Here is a 17,970-nt window from a genome sequence, read left to right as displayed (position 1 = left end):
ATGTAACAGTATTACTTTTATTACTAATGCCAAATTATATAAAAAGAAACACAATTAAACCTTTTTAGCACTCAATTCTGATATCTTTCTCAGAAGTGTAAGTAGGATTCACTGACAATATACGAATCGGTAGACGTAAAATCTAACAAGGGAAAATAACATCTATCCCATCTCTGCCTTCAGCTTCCAAACCCACACATTGATTTTGCTGGAACAACCGACAGTACCACATCATTAACGCCTTTACACACTGCCAGGAATCCCATGGAATAACTAAACACAACAGAATACATGTTACTATGGAATAAAAAAGGTCCAAATCAAACAGAGCTTGAGGTAATAGCGAAAGAGTTGACCAACTGTTCATCACCAGTGACTAAATATTTTTTAAAGAAACTCGGCAGCAGTTATAGTGATCCTGGGACAACCTTGTCACATCCTGCGGGCAGACTTTGTACTCTTATTATTCCTCTTGTCATCTTCTGCTTCACACATTCCTCCAGTCTGAATCAAGATCTACTAAGAACATAGTAGATACTGACTGAATGATCCACTACTTTAATAATATCGCTAAAACTGTCCCCGGGGTTACCGAAAATAAAATACTGCTTTTTTGCGAGCTCCTATGCTTGCTGAAAAGTTCCAGCTAAGTGCAGCAATGCAGAGCGAGCCTCGGGATGCTTCAGGCATTCTCTAAACCAGGAGTTCCAAAGCCTTAACAAGGTCATGTAGATACTCCTGAACAATTTGGCAAACCCGCCCAGCCCAGCAAGTTTAGATCGTTCTTTCTTCAGAGCCACTCAAAAGTTATGTTTATTTTCTTCTGCTGAGCACACAAAAAATCCTTAGTCAGCCTTCAAAATCCCAAACAACTGCCTTAAATTTTTTGTCTGTTTAAAAATAACAAATCTGGGGTGTGTACTCTTTGCTGTCTCAGTTTTTAGTCCACAGGGAGTTAAACAAGATCCATGCTTTCATAGATTTGCCATGTTCTGGAAAATTGTTGTTTTTCACTGAAAAATGTTTTCTTTCCCCCGAGACTTCCTGCTCCAAATCTGGACCTTCCAGAAAAAGGACTATGACAACATCTGACAAAAATTCACATCGTACGATGTCAGATTCAAAATAAGGCACTCAGTACCTAAATGACCCAGTGACCATGTATATCCTCATCTCTAGCAGGAAGAATTAAGCAAAGATACGTATTTTCTGAGGCGTACTAGAGTTTACTAGGGTGATGCAGATCGGTACCCCACGATCTGACTGTTCTGGCTCTAGCCGGAGAGTTCCCGCACACATCAATACCTCCTGCTGCCGTGACATTTAGTAACCTATAGGACAGTAGTCTCAGGTTCAATGAGTGGCATTAAAGTGCTCTTATGGCACCTCCACAATAAACACCACGCTGCTCGGGACGGTGGACAGGCCTTGCGGCCACCGCTAGGATCACTTCTTGTTACTCAGAAGTGGTCCTTAATATATTTAATATTTTTAGTGCCCTACAGTAGGATCAGCTACCCAGCAGAGGGATGTCACTACAAGATAAAAATTACTGTAGAGCGCAGAACAGCAGCAGCGTTTTAAACAGGGTCCCACATCCATTTGTACCCGCACCGCACTGCAACATAGCGGCAATGTTTTATTGCCTTACGGCACGCAATTCGCCATAACGCCTCTGAGTGCGTTGTGTTTGTTTTCCACAAAAAAACATGCTGCGTGGCTTCAGAAGTCTGTTGTTTCGCCATCATCAATATCACTTTCTGTCTCGCACCCCGAAGTTTGTCTAGTGATTGAGACACACTGCCTTGATACACTGCCATGGTTTGTTTTTTTCCCATGCTGCCAAGTGGTTGGACGGGAGGCATGGCCCGTGGCCTCTCTTTTTCCCCTCTGGAGGTGCCGGATGAAGTGTCAGCTTTAAAACCAAACAAGCAGTAGCACTTGAGGCAGCAGTAACGACAGAAGAAGAATAAGGCTGATAGATGACAACGCTGAGGACGAACTACACAGTAAGCGGGACAAAAAAAAAAACTTTCAAAAAACCCTTTTGTAAATACTAAGGCGACGAGTTTTCCAAAGCTGAAGGAGAAACAGGTGACCCCAGAGATATGAGAGAAGCAGAACAAAACTGGTGTTTAGAGGGGAGACGAGCAACAAGATTAACTTATTAGCTAATCCACCGATCTCCCAGCTCTGATCCGCGCACGAGCCATTGCAGGGACCGCAACGTTACGGTAGGGTTTAAAGTTGCCATGCTCCAGCTCAGCTGCAGTAACCACCAGGCAGCCGCAGAGGCACACGCGCTGCCCCAGCGCTGAGCCACGGGGCTAACCCAACCCCCGGGGCTTCACGTCCGCCATGCCCACAGCTCAGCCACTGTAAACCCGTCGTAACTCGGGTGTCTAAGTCCTGCCAGGCTAACTACGCTGTGGTCTACAGCCATAGGTTTCACCTCTGTAATATAACGAAATAATTGCATTAATAGTACGAGCCACCACAGTGCCACAGAACATTTTGTTAATGCAATAGGTGCTGACTTCAGTAATCGCTTGTCAGCACAAGGACAGTAATTACATTATCGCGAAGCCATTCTTTAGGGAGGTCTATAATAGCTGTTCCAACTATTCACAGTACCCAGTGCATATGGCAAAAGATGGAAAAAGCGTTAGGAACCGTCCCAACTAATTGTCAATTAACTAAACTAACTGCTTCTGAGGTAGTGATGTATGTATCTACTCTAGAGAAAAAAAAGACATGCTTGGGGCCTGACTCATCTCATCCTAAACTGCACACATCAGCAGGTCAGAGGTCTACAAGGGGAGCCATGGGAAGTATTTCAGGTGAAAGTATATGCTCCACAGGCATCTGAGGGCACATTACAGCAATACCAGTGCCTGTGTGGCTCTGTTTTCTGTGAGGAACACGAAAGCTAAGCACAACACAGTTACTAATAGCACCGTAACACAGATGAGAAATGAAAGAGTTCAGATTTGTACTGGAAATTTATCTAAAGGATGCCACTGACTACTAAATGGGAGGGAATGTCGTGCTTTTATCCAAATCTGCTTCTGAGAAGGTCAGCTTCTCAGCTCTTCTAAGCTCAGATAGTACATTTCATTTCAATGGAGCAAGAAACACATCACTTAGGGGTCTGGATTACTGCTTGGTTTGCAAAGGTCTCAGACCTACTGTTTCTGAGGTTTCTTCCTCTCTTCTCTACTTTTTCTGTCCTACATTTTTCATTATTCACATCATTGTTTTAAAAAGCAAATAACAGTATTGTCTGAAAATTTACTAAATATCTGCTCCTACGGAAAAAGCTATTTCTAGAGTGACTGCCTTTTTCAGAAGCCACTTCTTGTGGCTTCTTCTAATGGATATTTAAAATTATATGCACTGGGATACGGGCAAGAAATGACTTTCCATTACCAGCAACTTCTCATCAGGAGTTGACAATTCTATTACCCCTTATCTTCCCTCTTGACGTGCGGTTGCGTCCCCAATCTACAAACCAAAGTCATTAAGGCCACGAGGTATTTTATTCAATTTTCAAAACATAGGACTCGGTGTCAGAGACTTGACCCGAAACATAACGTGCAGAATTGGTTTGCCAGCGGTGTGTACCCCTCCTCAAGTCCGTACAGCTACCGGCAGGAAATTCTTCCTTCACCGCATCTCCCAGCTGCCGGCAGCAGAAGCTGAAGCCAGCAAGAGGAGAAACGTCTCAAACTAACCGGTTCTTCCCTGCATTTCACAGCATATCTGCACTCTTCTTGCATCCTTTTAATTTAGGGTTGTAATTGAGTTCTCTGAAATAAATTGTTAACTCTCTTTGGTGCCAGGCATAAACTGTCAGGAATGTGAAAACGTGATACAAAAGAGAATTTGAATAAATGAGATAAAGGCTGAGAAAACAGGTCGTGAGAAGAGCTCAAATGACAGTATGTCGCATAGAAACTCCTCCAGCCCAATATCCTGTCTACAGAAGTGGCCATTACAGCACGCTTAAGAAAGATTATAAGGAATGTGGCAAATATAATAATCCTTCCTCAAACAGTCAGCGGATTAGAGACCATTAATTGTCACAGGGCTTAAGGGATCCCGTGAGAACGGGGCTCTGTGGTGCAGATGCAGCATAAAGGGTTGGGTAAACCACCTGCTTCTTGACAGCACGTTTGTCCCCAGGAGAGACATGCCTGTTTAGCAAAAGTAATACAACAAACGGTCTCTGTAATGTGACAGTGCCCTGAATCTCGCACACTCCTGCCTAGGCAGACCTGCCTCTCCATGGAGAATATAAATACTGAGTTGGGAGAATAACATTTAAATGCTAACAGAGAGCAATTCACACCACAGAGGCAATCAGAAAACTTCAAAGATGCCACTTCTTTTGGAAAACTCATTTAGCTAGTACTTCTCCACCCCAGTTGTCCCAGTAGCTTACTGTCCTCTCCCAGGTAGGAATGAAGCTTAACAACAAGAGCCATCATATTGGAGCAGACCAGAGCCTAATTAGGCCCATAACCTGCCTCTGTCTGGACAAAATCCTAAACTTCAAGCAAGAAGAGAAAATCAGGATGATTATGGAGCGTATGTGCCTATGGCATTGCCCTCCCAACCCTTTGCTTATTAAAGTTTCAGCAACTTCCACAGCCAAGTATGCAGAACGACCGCTAAGTTCAACAGACGTTTGTGCACTTACTCTCCCCAAATTGGTCTAATCCCTTTTAGGGCGACAAGCTCATTTGTCTCAGTTCCACAAAAACACGAGCCGATACACATCAACAGGGAAAACATTTCCTCATAAGAAACGAAGAAGATGGTGCTGTGTATTTGTCTTCCTTACAAGGAAATGCTATGGTAGGCAAGAAGAAAGTCAGCCGCCAAGGAATAACGACAACTATCACTTGAGTATACAACTGTCACAGGGAACAGCAAATTACCATTCTCCTCTGCGGGGAATCCTGGCTTACGCCCCTGGTCTGGAGGACATTCAAAGAGCAATGGAAGAGCATGGAAGAACATGAAAGCAACCTGTAATCTCAGTGTACCACAGGCGTTAATTAACCTGGCAGCCATCCAAACTGCCGGCATCAAAATCCTCTTATCTGGGAGCTGCACATTTCAGCATTTCTGCAGCCACCGCGACGCACAGAGGCACTGCACGGGGGCAGCAGGCTACCGAAAAAATAAGAAAAAGCGGCAGGAATGGAGGAACACTGAAAATTATTACAGTGCGATCAGAAGATCTGTTAGTAGTTGGAAAAACACGTTATCTGCAGAAATGCACATCTGAAAAAAGCAGGGGTTGCATCAAGAATGTAATAAAAACAACTTTGGGAAAACAAGCATGAATGACCTCTCGTGAGATACACCACAATCAAGGTACAATCCTGCTGAAGCCAGAAAGGGATAACAGTTCAAGTAAAGGTATTTGTCTCTGAAAAGGAATTGTTTTTCTACATACCTGTCCAGTCTCCTACTACTTTAAGGTGGACCCCAAACGTTGCTTTGGTATCTGTAGGGCACTAAAAATATTAAATATATTAAGGACCACTTCTGAGTAACAAGAAAATAACAAAATGCATTTAAAGTACAGTTGTTAAGACAGAACCTGGTGTAAACAGGTCATTCCCGAGCAGCCACGCTCGCGCCTATCCCTTTAAAAAGCAAGTCTAGCACAAGTACAGCTCAGGAGGCCAAGCATGGCTAGTCTTGGCTCAGTCTTAACCCTTTCTTTTGGTCACAGAGGAGTTTGGGACAGGCTTGTCTGGAGGTGTGATCTGGAACAGCCACTTCATTAACATTACTCAGCAATGATTTCAACTGAGGATACAACAGTCCAGAAACGCTCCCTCTACTATTGACACTTATCAGTCAAAAGCAGGAACTGCCCCATCACTCCTAAATCGAGGCATTTAAGAGACTTCTGGATCTTGAATGTCAGGGCACACGTTTTCAAGCTGATCACTCTCACACAACTGACGCTTTCTTCTAAATGGAAACTGAGATTTTGCTGGACTTCACAAGAGCTTAGAGTTTGCAAAGGAGAAACGGCAGATTGCATGGCACATCATAAAAATCACTTTGCAGCCACTACCCTCTCATTCTGCACCTATGCCCTCACCTCGGAGCTACTTACTTGTGACTATCATCACAGGAATGATATTATTTACAGTCTTATCCAAACCGTGATATCTAAAAACCTCCAGTCAAGCCATGTCAAAGGTCTAAGGAGCCCCCTCAGTTTTGTTCCTTGTTAGCTACAGAGAGATTTCAAATGCATTGTCTGGACAGCTTTTGCAGGTACACCAAATGATTTCAAACATAAACAAGACAAGCAACTATTCCTCAAGAAAAAAAATCTTCACTTTCCTTCTATAAACCAACACCATTGGTTTCTTTTTGAAAGAAGATATTACTACTGAGTTTCAATGCCTTTCCTAGAACCTGTTAATGACTGATCCAAGCTCCATCATGAATCCAACACCCAACAGATGACACCCCTGTCTTTTTTTCTTTCTACTGCTACAAATATGAGGAAAGGGCTTAAATTCAAGGATCACATCTACATTATAAATCAAAGAAGCTCAGGTAGCGAATTGGAGCACCAAATATTGAATTAACCAACCACGCTTGTGAGGACACTTCTTGGCTCTGTTCTGGACCATTGCCATTAGTGCTCCCAAGATAATCAGTTGTGGAGTGGAAAACCACTGGCATCAGGGCTGAGGACCAGTGCCTATCAGTTCCTTATTTAGCAGCAGACACAGATAAATGGTTAGTATTCTCCACATCTTGGCCAACCTCGAATAGGGAATACAAAATCCCAGATAGCCACTCCATTTTCCTGAAGGGGAAGAGCATTCTTGTTAAGAGTACTGATTACTGGACAGACTCACATTTAATTCCTTGTCTTATTTCAAGTTTTCCTATAAAAATTTGCTACGGAAACTTAGAATTATTTCAGCAAGTCTTAGCCTTCAAAAAAATGGCATCAAGGGAGGGATGCAGGCAAACCTCACACAACGAAGCCAGTATCTGCTGCAGCTAGTCGCAGTGTTTTCCAACAAAAATATCAAGACCAATTCTCCATACAAAAGCAGGTGAGCAGCTTCTCAGCTAGAAAGTCGCATACTGGCAGCAAAAAGATCTGTTCTCCTGGGGACTTCTGTAAGAGCCTTTAGCAGAGTTTATTTTTCAGTCTGGACTGTCCCAGGGCTCTCTGCGTTTCACAGGAGGTTGAGTGATTTTCTTAGTCCAACTATGCACAGTCCCAGTTCAGCACATCTTCTATAAAATTGTCTGTCAATCTCTCCTTCCATTAAAGTTAATGGCAGAACACTTCTTGTCTCCATCCAGAATAGGTTCAGACCTGTTATCCTTTACATTACCCTTGCGACTAACTCCTTTCTGCACTACTTTGAAAAATTATCCAATAAAAAAGAGATTTATTTCTCTTTAGACTTTAGGAAGCCTATTTTGATACCTATAACTGGGTACAAGAGCTCCTCAGAGAGCTCTGGAAATATCTTATTGTGCTGCTAAATCTTACCAGAAGAAACACACCCATCATCTAGGCTACACGGAGGGAATTTCCCCCAGTTCAAATGAGAGAAAGATTGTAGGAGGTCCAGTGAAGGGCCACCAAGACGATGACAGGATTGGAGAACCTGACATACAAAGAGAGGTCAAAAAAGGAAATGTGCTTGTGTAACCCACAGAAGAGAAGGCTCAGGGAGATCACTGTCTCCAATACTTAAAAAAACAGCCATAGAGAAAATGGAAGTGCTCTCTTCACCACCATGCATGGTGACGGGACGAGAGACCAGGGGCACAGGTTGCTTCAGAGGAAATTTCACCTGGATATAAGAAAAATATTCTTCACCATGGAATAGGTACCGGAGAAACAGTGCAATTTCTCTTGCTAATTCACCTTCCCAGGTCCCTGGATAACCTAACCTACAGCTGTCCCGGTTTAGTTTCTTTTTAAACTCATAAGTCTCTCTGCTCTCTCATCCTTCCTTCCCTGAAGGGAGATGCTTTCCCTTCTCTGAAGGGGAGGAAAGTAAAAGAGAGCATCTGCCGTTCGTTTTAGTGGCCAACCCAGCCCAAACCGTATCAATGGTCCTTGCACCAAAAGGTTGAACCAGATGATCTCCAGAGGTCTCTTCTGACTTAAGACTTTCCTATGAACCCGTAATTTTAACTTTGGAAATTTTATTTATGTTTTTACTGCACAGAACACTTATTTTACCTCTCATCTCCGTAAACACAAATAAGTCTCCAAATGATGGCTTTTTCCAGACTGTTAGGGAATATATTCCAGAAGCTTAAGAAAATATTCAAAGACAGTTTTTCAGACATTTAATCATGGAAGTGGGTAAACTGTCCTGTGTTATTAACAGACCACTGGGCATGTGTAATGAAGTGCAATGAAAATATCCTCTTATATATTAGACTTTCTTCATGAAATCACAGAATTGTAGGATAGTGGAGACTAGAAATCACCTCTGGAGACTAGCTACTTCTATACTCCTACTCAAGCAGGGTCTGCAAGAGCAGGTGGCCCAGGACAGTCTCCAGTTGCACTTTGAATGTCTCCAAGGATGGAGACACCACGGACTCTCTGGGCAACTTGTGCCACCACCACAGAAAAACTGTTTTTTTTCTTAAGTTCAGATGGACACTCCTGTATTTCAATTTGTGTTATCCTGTCACTGGGTGCCACTGAGAAGAGTCTGGCTCTGTTTTCTTCACTCCTCCAACAGTTCCAGCTCTCTCAGCCTCTCCTCATATGAGAGATGCTCCAGTTACTTAATCATCTTCATGGCCCTTTGTGCTCCAATATGTTCGTGTCTCTCTCATACTGGGGAGCCCAGAACTGGAAACAGAGCTCCAGATATATCTTACCAGTGCTGAGCAGAGGAGAAGTGTCACCTCCCTCGACTTGCTGGCAATGCTCTGCCTAATACAGCCTAGGAGGCTCTTGGCCTTCTTTGCTGCAAGGGCACGTTGCTGGCTCATGGTCACCCTCTGCTGTACCTGGGGTTATTCCTCCTCAGAGGTAGGATTTGGCAATTCCCTTTCATGATCTTCATGAGGTTACTGTCAGCACATTTGTCTAGCCTCTCAAGGTCCTTCAAATGGCAGCACAACCACCTAGTATATCAACCACTCTTTCCAGTTTTGCATCGTTTGCAAACCAGTATTGACCCCTGAGGTACACCACTATTGAGTGGCCTCCAGCTGGACTTCGTGCTACTGATCACAATCCGTTCAGCCAGTTTTCCACCCACCCCCCGCCCACTCATCTACTCCACGCTTTATCAATTTCTCTATGAGGATTTATTTACGTATTTAAGTCTTTGATCACCTATTTTACTTCTAATTTGCCGTATCTCATCTTTAAAACAGTGCACAGCTAAACACTGCTGCGAGATCCTTATTACAGTCGGCTCATACACACATTTAAACTGACATCTGTTTATGTTCTATGAAGACAAGCACAAGCTGCAGCACCTTCTGGAATTGGAAATCAAGAGACTAAGCACATGCGCCTTGCTCAAATAAAGGAATATCAAAGTGGCCTCAGCAATGCATGATGTCCTCTCTGCAGCTGTGAACAAAACCAATTAAAATTGTTCTTAAGATGTGTTTTGGTAAACAGTACTTGGATTTCCCCCTGCTCCTTTTAACCTGGAAGTGCTAAGAAACAATCCAGTGACTATTAGTTGTACTGTGGCGAGAGCCACATGCAGCCCCGTAGTTTTTCCTTACTGCCCAGTACGCTGCCCAAGAGGAAATTGTAAAGATTAGCCAATCTTGAAATCAAAAAATACTTTTTCTTAGTTCTTTTTCCTTAAATAATGTTTTCCAAACAGGTAAATCACTAACTTGAATAGTCTGCAACGAGAAGGGACATTAGACATTGTTAAACAAAAGGTCACAAGTGATAAGGTTTTCAGTAGCTCTCGCTGCATTTTGAAGAGTTAAATGAACCCCGTTTGCCACACTCATTTGCTCGAAACGCTATGGTACACAAATTAAGCGTGGCAGATAGCGTAATTACGTGAAGCTATGTTAATCTTATTCTAACCTCAAGCTATCTATACTTTTAAAAAGTGAAAGATTTTACAGGTAAGAACAGCTACGCTCATTAGGTTATCTGCCAGCATTTGGCCATCTTCCAAAAACAATTGAAAACCAAAGAAATTCTGTTAAATTTAATAGAGCTGTGCAGATTTGCACCCCTGGAGAACCCAAACGATGTTCTTCGCATTGGAAAGCTGGTAGATTTCCTCAGAGCTGTTAATCACATGCTAACAAGTTTACAAGGCCTATTTTTATTTTATTTTTGTGTCTATTTTCACATTCAAAGCAGTGAGAACAGTATTTTATGTGTAGATAAAACTTATGGAGTACATATTATTCTATATCTTGACGAAAAAACACCTTTCCATACGTTTTTTTTCCTTTTTTTCAAGCTAACACGAAACACAAATGCAAATTATCACATAGGGAATTTGCAGCAGTCTCTGGAGAACTTTATACTTATAAACCAACAAATTAATTACACTCACCAGTAGCTGTAGCTCTTCTGTTTATCTCTATGCTGAGATAAAATATAGATGCTATTTTTTAATAATTTTTAGTAATCTTAATAATTTAATTAATTCCTTTTTAATGCACTACTAGACTAATACGTACTTGAAATGTATTTTATTTATCAGTTTTACATTGTGAACACGATTCTCAGTTGTCCTCTATGTCTTGCTTTTACATGAACACAGAGTGAACTAATTACTGTTAGACCACAGCGGTAATACTTTACACGCCCTTTATACTGGTATAAAAATCTAGTGGAGGCAATGAGCAGTGGAGGAATCTGTTCATACAAGAACAAAACATACAGTAAATGAAAAATAGGTTATCAGCACCTGTGTTTCCAGCTTAGAATACCCCAAATACGTAACATCACTGGTCTCTATTCCCAGTCAAGAATCCTGCCCAGAAGAAGAAACACGACAAAACTTAGTGAAATAATTCTAATGGTATTAAATACCATTGAAATATTGTAAAACACTCTTTTTAGATGCAGGGAGCTCGGGTGAGTCAAGAGCAAACTAGCAAGAAAATAGAAAGTTAATTCCTGAAGGTTTCCAGTTCTGTACATCTCTACCATAAGAATTGGGAAGACTCTTTTAGAGAGATGTTCGGTTTTGACTACAGCGCTGTCGCGGAAGCGCTGATGCACACACCAGGATAACACTGAAGAATATCTATTTTCAGAAAAAAAGGAGATGAAAGGGATGCCCAAGTTATGTACCCCCATGCGGCTCTGCAAATAAAGCTCCGTATCTCCTGTGGAGATACTGCTCTCAAGCTGATGCACCACAGTAAGCACCAACTTCTGTCTTTGGTCCTGTGGTAGGTGGCCTGAACAGTGCCCAAAGTTACAAAGAAGATCTGTGCCACAGCTGGAAGAACAAAGTGAAAGCTCATCTTTGCCTGATTTTGGGAACTAAAAAGCTCATTGCGGAGTTTGCTTAAATAAAGGGAAACTTCTTCAAAGAAAGCTTTCACTGTGGGGGAAAAAGCCACAATATGATCCTAATATGGATTTGCAAATATCCTGATAGGGACTGTAAACACTGCTGAGCCCCTGATCTGTTTCCATCCTCTGCCGGCGTGCCAGGGTGAACCAGCTGCACCGCGAACCCCGTTTCATCAGCCCATCCTTGCTCCAGACTCAGACAAACCCTCACGCAGATCAAGAAAAACACATCAAACACTTAGCATGACTGGGAACAAGGCAGAATTGGGGCTGGGGGGGGGGACGGGGACGGGGACAGGACAGGACAGGACGGGGGGAAGAACGGAACACAACTTACTTATTTTGCCTCCCATAGAAGGGAGAAAAAAAAAAAAAAGACCAAAAAAAAAAAGAAAAAGAAAAGGTTTAAAGGGTTTTCAACTTTGTCAACTGTCAAGAAAATGTGAACCTCGGAAGCTCAGTAAGCTGTAGCTTGTCTGGTTTCATACAGAACTGATATAAACATTCCTAAAATGATTCATCCTGACATTAGAAAATGAAGAGGAGTGATGACAAACACAGGCATGCTATATAAAGGTAGCCAAAAAATAGTAGCTAGACTTCAGTCTGACTCACAGGAGGTGAACTCTGTTACACTGGGTTACCCTTGTTTTAACTGATGAGTCCCATAGGAAGCAAATTTCAGAGAAAAGACGTTGATCTGAGGAGTTACTCTTTTGAACACCTCTCTGCCCCAAAGGCTGGGAGATTCTCTAACACGGCCCTGTTTATTTTTCTGTTTCGGGTCACTTTAGATCGGATTTTGTCTAAAAGCTTTCCCTGTTAGAGACTTGGCCTTACAGCTATCCTAATTTAACTGGCAGACATCAGCAGACATTATAACACCTCTGAATGTGGGGAAATCCTAACCATGGAACATGACCTAAGTATCAAGGGTGTCTGGATGATCAAGGCAAGACCACCATGACTTGAGTACTCGTTGCTTCAGCCAGAGCCCTCCCACTGCAGAGCTGACTCCTTGCAAGCAGCCCAGCTGCAGAAACATATCCCAGACACTCTTCCCTTTCGCTTTCCATTCCCTTTTACTCCTTGTCACACAGCCCCAAACACCTGCAGCCTAGCGAGTGGAAAAAACACACCATAACACTGTGGGATGCTCGGGATGCATCACTGGTCAGCTGCAGTGCCAAGAAGGATCATTCTGGTCATCTGGGGTCTAACTTCTGTAACATAAACCACAAACCAAACCCACACCCACTAATTCCTGTGAGGCTGTCGTTCCGCATTTGCTACTTCACTCCCTGCAGTCTCTGTTGTTAAATTACTCTCAGTGTTCAAAACAATCTTTTTTTTTTTTTCTTAGGTCTCAATCTATGAGCATTTTTTCCTTGATTTCACTCTTGCATCACCAGAAAACACAAATCTTTACTGTAATAGATGTCTTAGGTTTGTAAATACACCAAGAGTTGTAAGTTTAAAATCCATATAATGTTGCATAAAATATATACATTGTTGAATAAATAACATGAAATTACTTTATTTGTTTTCTAATAAATCTGTAATAGCCCAAGTGCTACTCTATTGCTGCTACAGATGCACTACAAAAAGAAACTTCTACAGACTCCTCAGTATTTCTTTGTCTCTGCAGCTCAACCGAGGTAAAAAACTTGCTGACACAAGCGGACACATCACTTTCCATAGAATCGTAGAATGCACAAGTTTGAAGGAACCCATAAGGATCATCAAGTCTAACTGCCTGTAACACAGTAAAAAGGTTCCAATCCTAGCAATGGTCAGCCCATATAATTTACGCATTTCACATTGCTAGGTAGTGGAAAAAACAAACCACAACCTTATGGGATGCTCAGGACACAAGCCTTGGTCCCTGAAGGAGGCCAAGGCCGTAGCGCAATGTTTCTGCCCAAGGCTGCCTCTCCAGGTCCTCCAAGGGTATGCGGACACATGCCAAGCGACACTGCCGTGAGCTGACAAATGCACTAACAAGGAAAGCAAATGTCACAAAAGGCTCCACCATCCCTGAGCAGAAAGTATGGGCCACCTCCAGACTCGTGCAAACTGGCTCCCAGTGGTGTAAGGCACTCATGGAAAGAACCATCAACAGATCAATATTTTGCCAGGCTAAAGCACAGATCCCAGCCAGTCAGCTGGTCTTAATTTTAGGACAGCAAGAGGTAAGGCACTTCATTTCCTCTAATACTTTGTCTACAAGTTAATTGTATTCACGTTAAAAAGTTGTGCTTGTTTATTTTTCATTTTGATGTTCTCCTGCACTTCCTAGTCTTTGTCTCACCTGACCTAGCAGCACTACCTCTGATGGGAGAAAACACACTTCTCTGCTAAAGTCAGTAGATGCTTATTGTATATTGTAAATCTACTTTTGCAGTATGAGAAAAAAAAAAAAAAAACTGCTCACGAGAGGGATCAACACCTTCTGTTTCAATCTTCTGAAGGAGTACTCAGGATTTAGTGAACTTGAATATAACAATTTCTGTGGTCCCTTGATCCAAGAGTCAGATTTGTAAGTTTAAATGTAAGTAAAGGTTTACTTAGGGCTTTTATTGACTCCAAAACTATTAAGCCCAGAACCAAATCAAACCAAACAAACAAGCCTAAGGAAGTACTGAAGGCATCTGAAATATTAATCTACTCTATTTTTGTTTTATTTAAATTCTTTGTCAAACAGCTGCTAGATTTTCTACTTCTATGAAGAGCAGACAAGCTCTAGGGATTTCTTTCATTTGCCAGCAAGATACTTCACAATATCTGCATTTCCCTAAACGCTCTGTAAATCATCGCATAAAGAAAAGTTTCATAACCATTTGCACAAGATATTTAACAAACCTTATTAGAATGTCATCATGTTAGATTTTGGTTTTATTGTATTTATCTGTCAGTATGAACTTTGCTCTTGATGTCCTTGAAGACTTTTTACTCAGGCAAACTTCCAAAACTTTTCAGTTTTTTTAATGAAGTATTTCAGAATTTGGCCCGTAGGCTTTTCCTGTTGTGGAGACTATTTCTCAATTTTACAGTACAGGACGTGTTTCTCCATCATCTCCAGTTTTGCTCTTTGCACAGCACTAAATTTCTTGCTTGAAAGAAGCGCAGAGCTAAAACTTCACCGCTACACTGTTAATACATTCACTGATTTTAAATGAACTCTGGATTACCCAGGGATAAAGACAACCTTGGCTTTACAAAACACTGGTTTTCTTTTCCAAAAGCCAATGTGTTACTTTTGACATTGTTTATACTCTTGCATTATTTGCCGAGACCTTTCTGACAAGGCATCAAGCCCAAAAATGTAAATGTACAGATCAAGGCCATCAGCTTGTAATCCCATCATGTCTAAATCCAGATACCAAATGGATTAAATAGAGGTGCAGAGGTAACAAAGAAAACTCAATCTGCAGAAAAAATGAACCAAAAGAAAAAACTTAAAGGTAGAAAATGTATAAATAAGTAATAGCTTTGAGACATTTAGGTACAGTACTATAATTTGTCATGTACATCCAGAAACCTCTTTCAGGTAAATCTACCTACTCTGAGATGATTAACGGACTTTAGAGTTTCACCACCTGGGACTCAGTAATTATTACTTATAGAATTTTAATTTGGGTACTAATCAGACAAAGTATTCTTCCTCAACAATATATATTTGGATTTTGTCTGTGGATTTGAGTATCTGCATATGCAAACTTGTCCTCTCCCCTCTTCAAAACTCGACTTTAAAAAACACACACATACCGGCCCCCGAACTTGCTACATGGTATAAACGACATTGCCAGGATTTGACCATCCGTGTATATGAGCAGAGAATTCAAGTCCCTCTGGAATTTTTCTTTTTCTTACTCATATAGAACAGTATATGCAAGGCAGAGAAGAAAGATCTCACACTACAAATCATCCTGATGTGATCAGCTTCAAATTAACCATCTGTGCAGGAAGATGGACAACCAGCAAAAGAGCAGAACTTCTTGGAGCTTCTTATTACCAGACTCTTCCAGCTTCTACTTCAATGGGAATTAAAAGCAGATTCACTATGCAGCACTCAACCAGGTGAAGTCAGAGCACACAATAACACACAAGAAAATTTCTAGTTTCAAAGAAAGTTTCTAACTACCTGTTGTGGGTAGTTGATCTCTGCTTACCTGCTACCAGAACTAGGGTCTAGACATCGAATGAAGGGTCAAAACCCTCTGGAGGATCTGAAGAAGCAGCCGCTCATTCTAATATAAAGCAGATATTACACAGAAACATAGAATCGTCTAGGTTGGAAGGGACCTTTAAGATCATAAAGTCCAACCATCTACCTAACACTGCCAAAACCACCACTAAACTATGTCTCTAAACACCACATCTACCAGTCTTTTAAATACCTACAGGGATGGTGACTCAACACCCTCCCTGGACAGCCTATTCCGATGTTTGAAAACTGTTTTGGTGAAGAAATTTTTCCTAATATCCATCCTAAACCTTCCCTGGTGCAACTTGAGGCCATTTCTTCTCATCCAATCACTTGTTACCTGGGAGAAGAGACCAACCTCCCCCTTGCTACAACCTCCTTTCAGGTAGTTGTAGATGTAGAATGATAAGGTCTCCCCTCAGCCTCCTTTTCTCCAGGCTAATCAACCCCAGTTCCCTCAGCTGCTCCTCATGACTTGTGCTCCAGACCTCTCACCAGCTCTGTAGCCCTTCTTTGGACACGCTCCAGAATCTCAATGTCTTTTTTGTAGTGAAGGGCCCAAAACTGAACACAGTACTCAAGGTGGGACCCCACCAGTGCCAAGTACAGGGGGTCGATCACTTCCCTAGTCCTGCTGGCCACACTATTTCTGATACAGGCCAGGATGCCATTGGCTTTCTTGGCCACCTGGGCATACTGCTGGCTCATATTCAGCTGGCTGTTGACCAGTACCCCTCCAGGTCCTTTTCTGCCGGGCAGCTTTCCAGCCACTCTTCCCCAAGCCTGTAGCGCTGCATGGGGTTGTTGTGACCCAAGTGCAGGACCTGGCACTTGGCCTTGTTGAACCTCATACCATTGGCCTTGGGCCATCGGTCCAGCCTGTCCAGATCCCTCTGCAAAGTCATCCCGCCCTCAAGCAGATCAACACTCCCACCCAACTTGGTGTTGTCTGCAAACTTCCTGAGGGCGCATTCAATACCCTCGTCCAGGTCGTTGATAAAGATATTAAACAGAACTGGCCTCAATACCGAGCCCTGGGGAATAAAGTCCCGGAGTGTGAAGGCTGGGATCTTTGCTTTAGGTCCTTTCTTTTGATTTTATTTTTTTGTTTTTTATGTGCCACTTCCGTGCCATCTGCCTCTATTAATTCTATCTCATGAAGCTACTAATCAGTGGCTATGCGGAGTACATCTTAAGCAGAGAGGCAGAGAAAGCTCAACAAGAGTTTATACAAATTACCTGTGTCTGGGTATCAACAAGAGTATCTTCGGATAGATGTATGTGTTAATTAAAAAAAAAAAGTCACTGAAGGACAACTTCTATGCTAAACCAGTATTAATCTGAAAAGACAAGAGGCTCGGGATATACATTTCTTGGAATGACAAATGAGGTCCTGGATAGCTTTAGAGAGATGAGTAAAGTACAAAGACATTTATCCAAAAAATTTAAGGTTGCACTGTTCAGAGGAGCAGAAGAGGTAGCACTTTTTCTACACTGAGAGTCAACTTCTTACAATACAGATTAACATCTTCACATTAAGCCTTTTATTTTAATAACAGGTGGCTTTTTAATTGTTTCCAAAAGGGATTCAGGATGCTTAAAAGGGGAACTGCAGGAAGGGAAGGGGCAACCTGCCAAAGGTGCTGGGTCAGGAGGAATGGTGGAGAAAGGAGTGAAACCTCTACATAAAGTCATGTCAGTGAAGGTTGACCTATACAGACCAGGCAATGCTTTTTCTCTGCCTGAAGAGCATGAGCTTAGTGGGCTAAGATTTATTGTTTCATCACTTCCAACAAAATGATGTCCCAAATCTCAGAGAAATTTGAGATTATTTGCCTGAGTGACTTCAATGAAGAAAGGAATTGTGATTGGGTCACTGAAATCACTGGACAAGAACTACAGAGTGCAGAATTCAGTTCCCAGAATCTCCTAAAGCATCTCTCCTCTCCAGCACCCACAGCACCTGAGGGGGGGATTCTCAGGGACTAACTCTAGCACCTTCTCTGGTCAATGCAATAATGTGATTCAGAGAATTTAAGGTTTCACTCCTCTCCTGAAGGTCTCTTTGGAAGAGTCTCTCACCCTCGTATTAGAGAAGTATGGATTAGACAAAAGCACTCTCCATTGTTTTGCACAACAAGAGTGCCAGTCTCAAGGAGGTGTTGTCTCAGTGTCTACATACAATGCATAAAACCCTGACGCCTCA

General features: G+C 42.1%; 1 protein-coding gene across 1 annotated transcript in view; it reads right to left on the bottom strand.

The window, feature by feature from the left end:
* Positions 1-17,970, bottom strand: part of NOX4 (NADPH oxidase 4) — a 112,004-nt gene that overhangs the window by 57,368 nt on the left and 36,666 nt on the right. Inside the window, exon 12 of the mRNA XM_082482344.1 lies at positions 5,468-5,528. Coding sequence (XP_082338470.1) covers positions 5,468-5,528 — 61 coding nt within the window. The remainder of the gene's footprint in view (positions 1-5,467; positions 5,529-17,970) is intronic.

This window comes from Vanellus vanellus (assembly GCF_965231255.1).
Source record: "Vanellus vanellus genome assembly, chromosome: 1".
In the NCBI taxonomy this organism is placed as follows: Eukaryota; Metazoa; Chordata; class Aves; order Charadriiformes; family Charadriidae; genus Vanellus; species Vanellus vanellus.
This window is presented reverse-complemented; position numbering and strand designations above follow the sequence as displayed.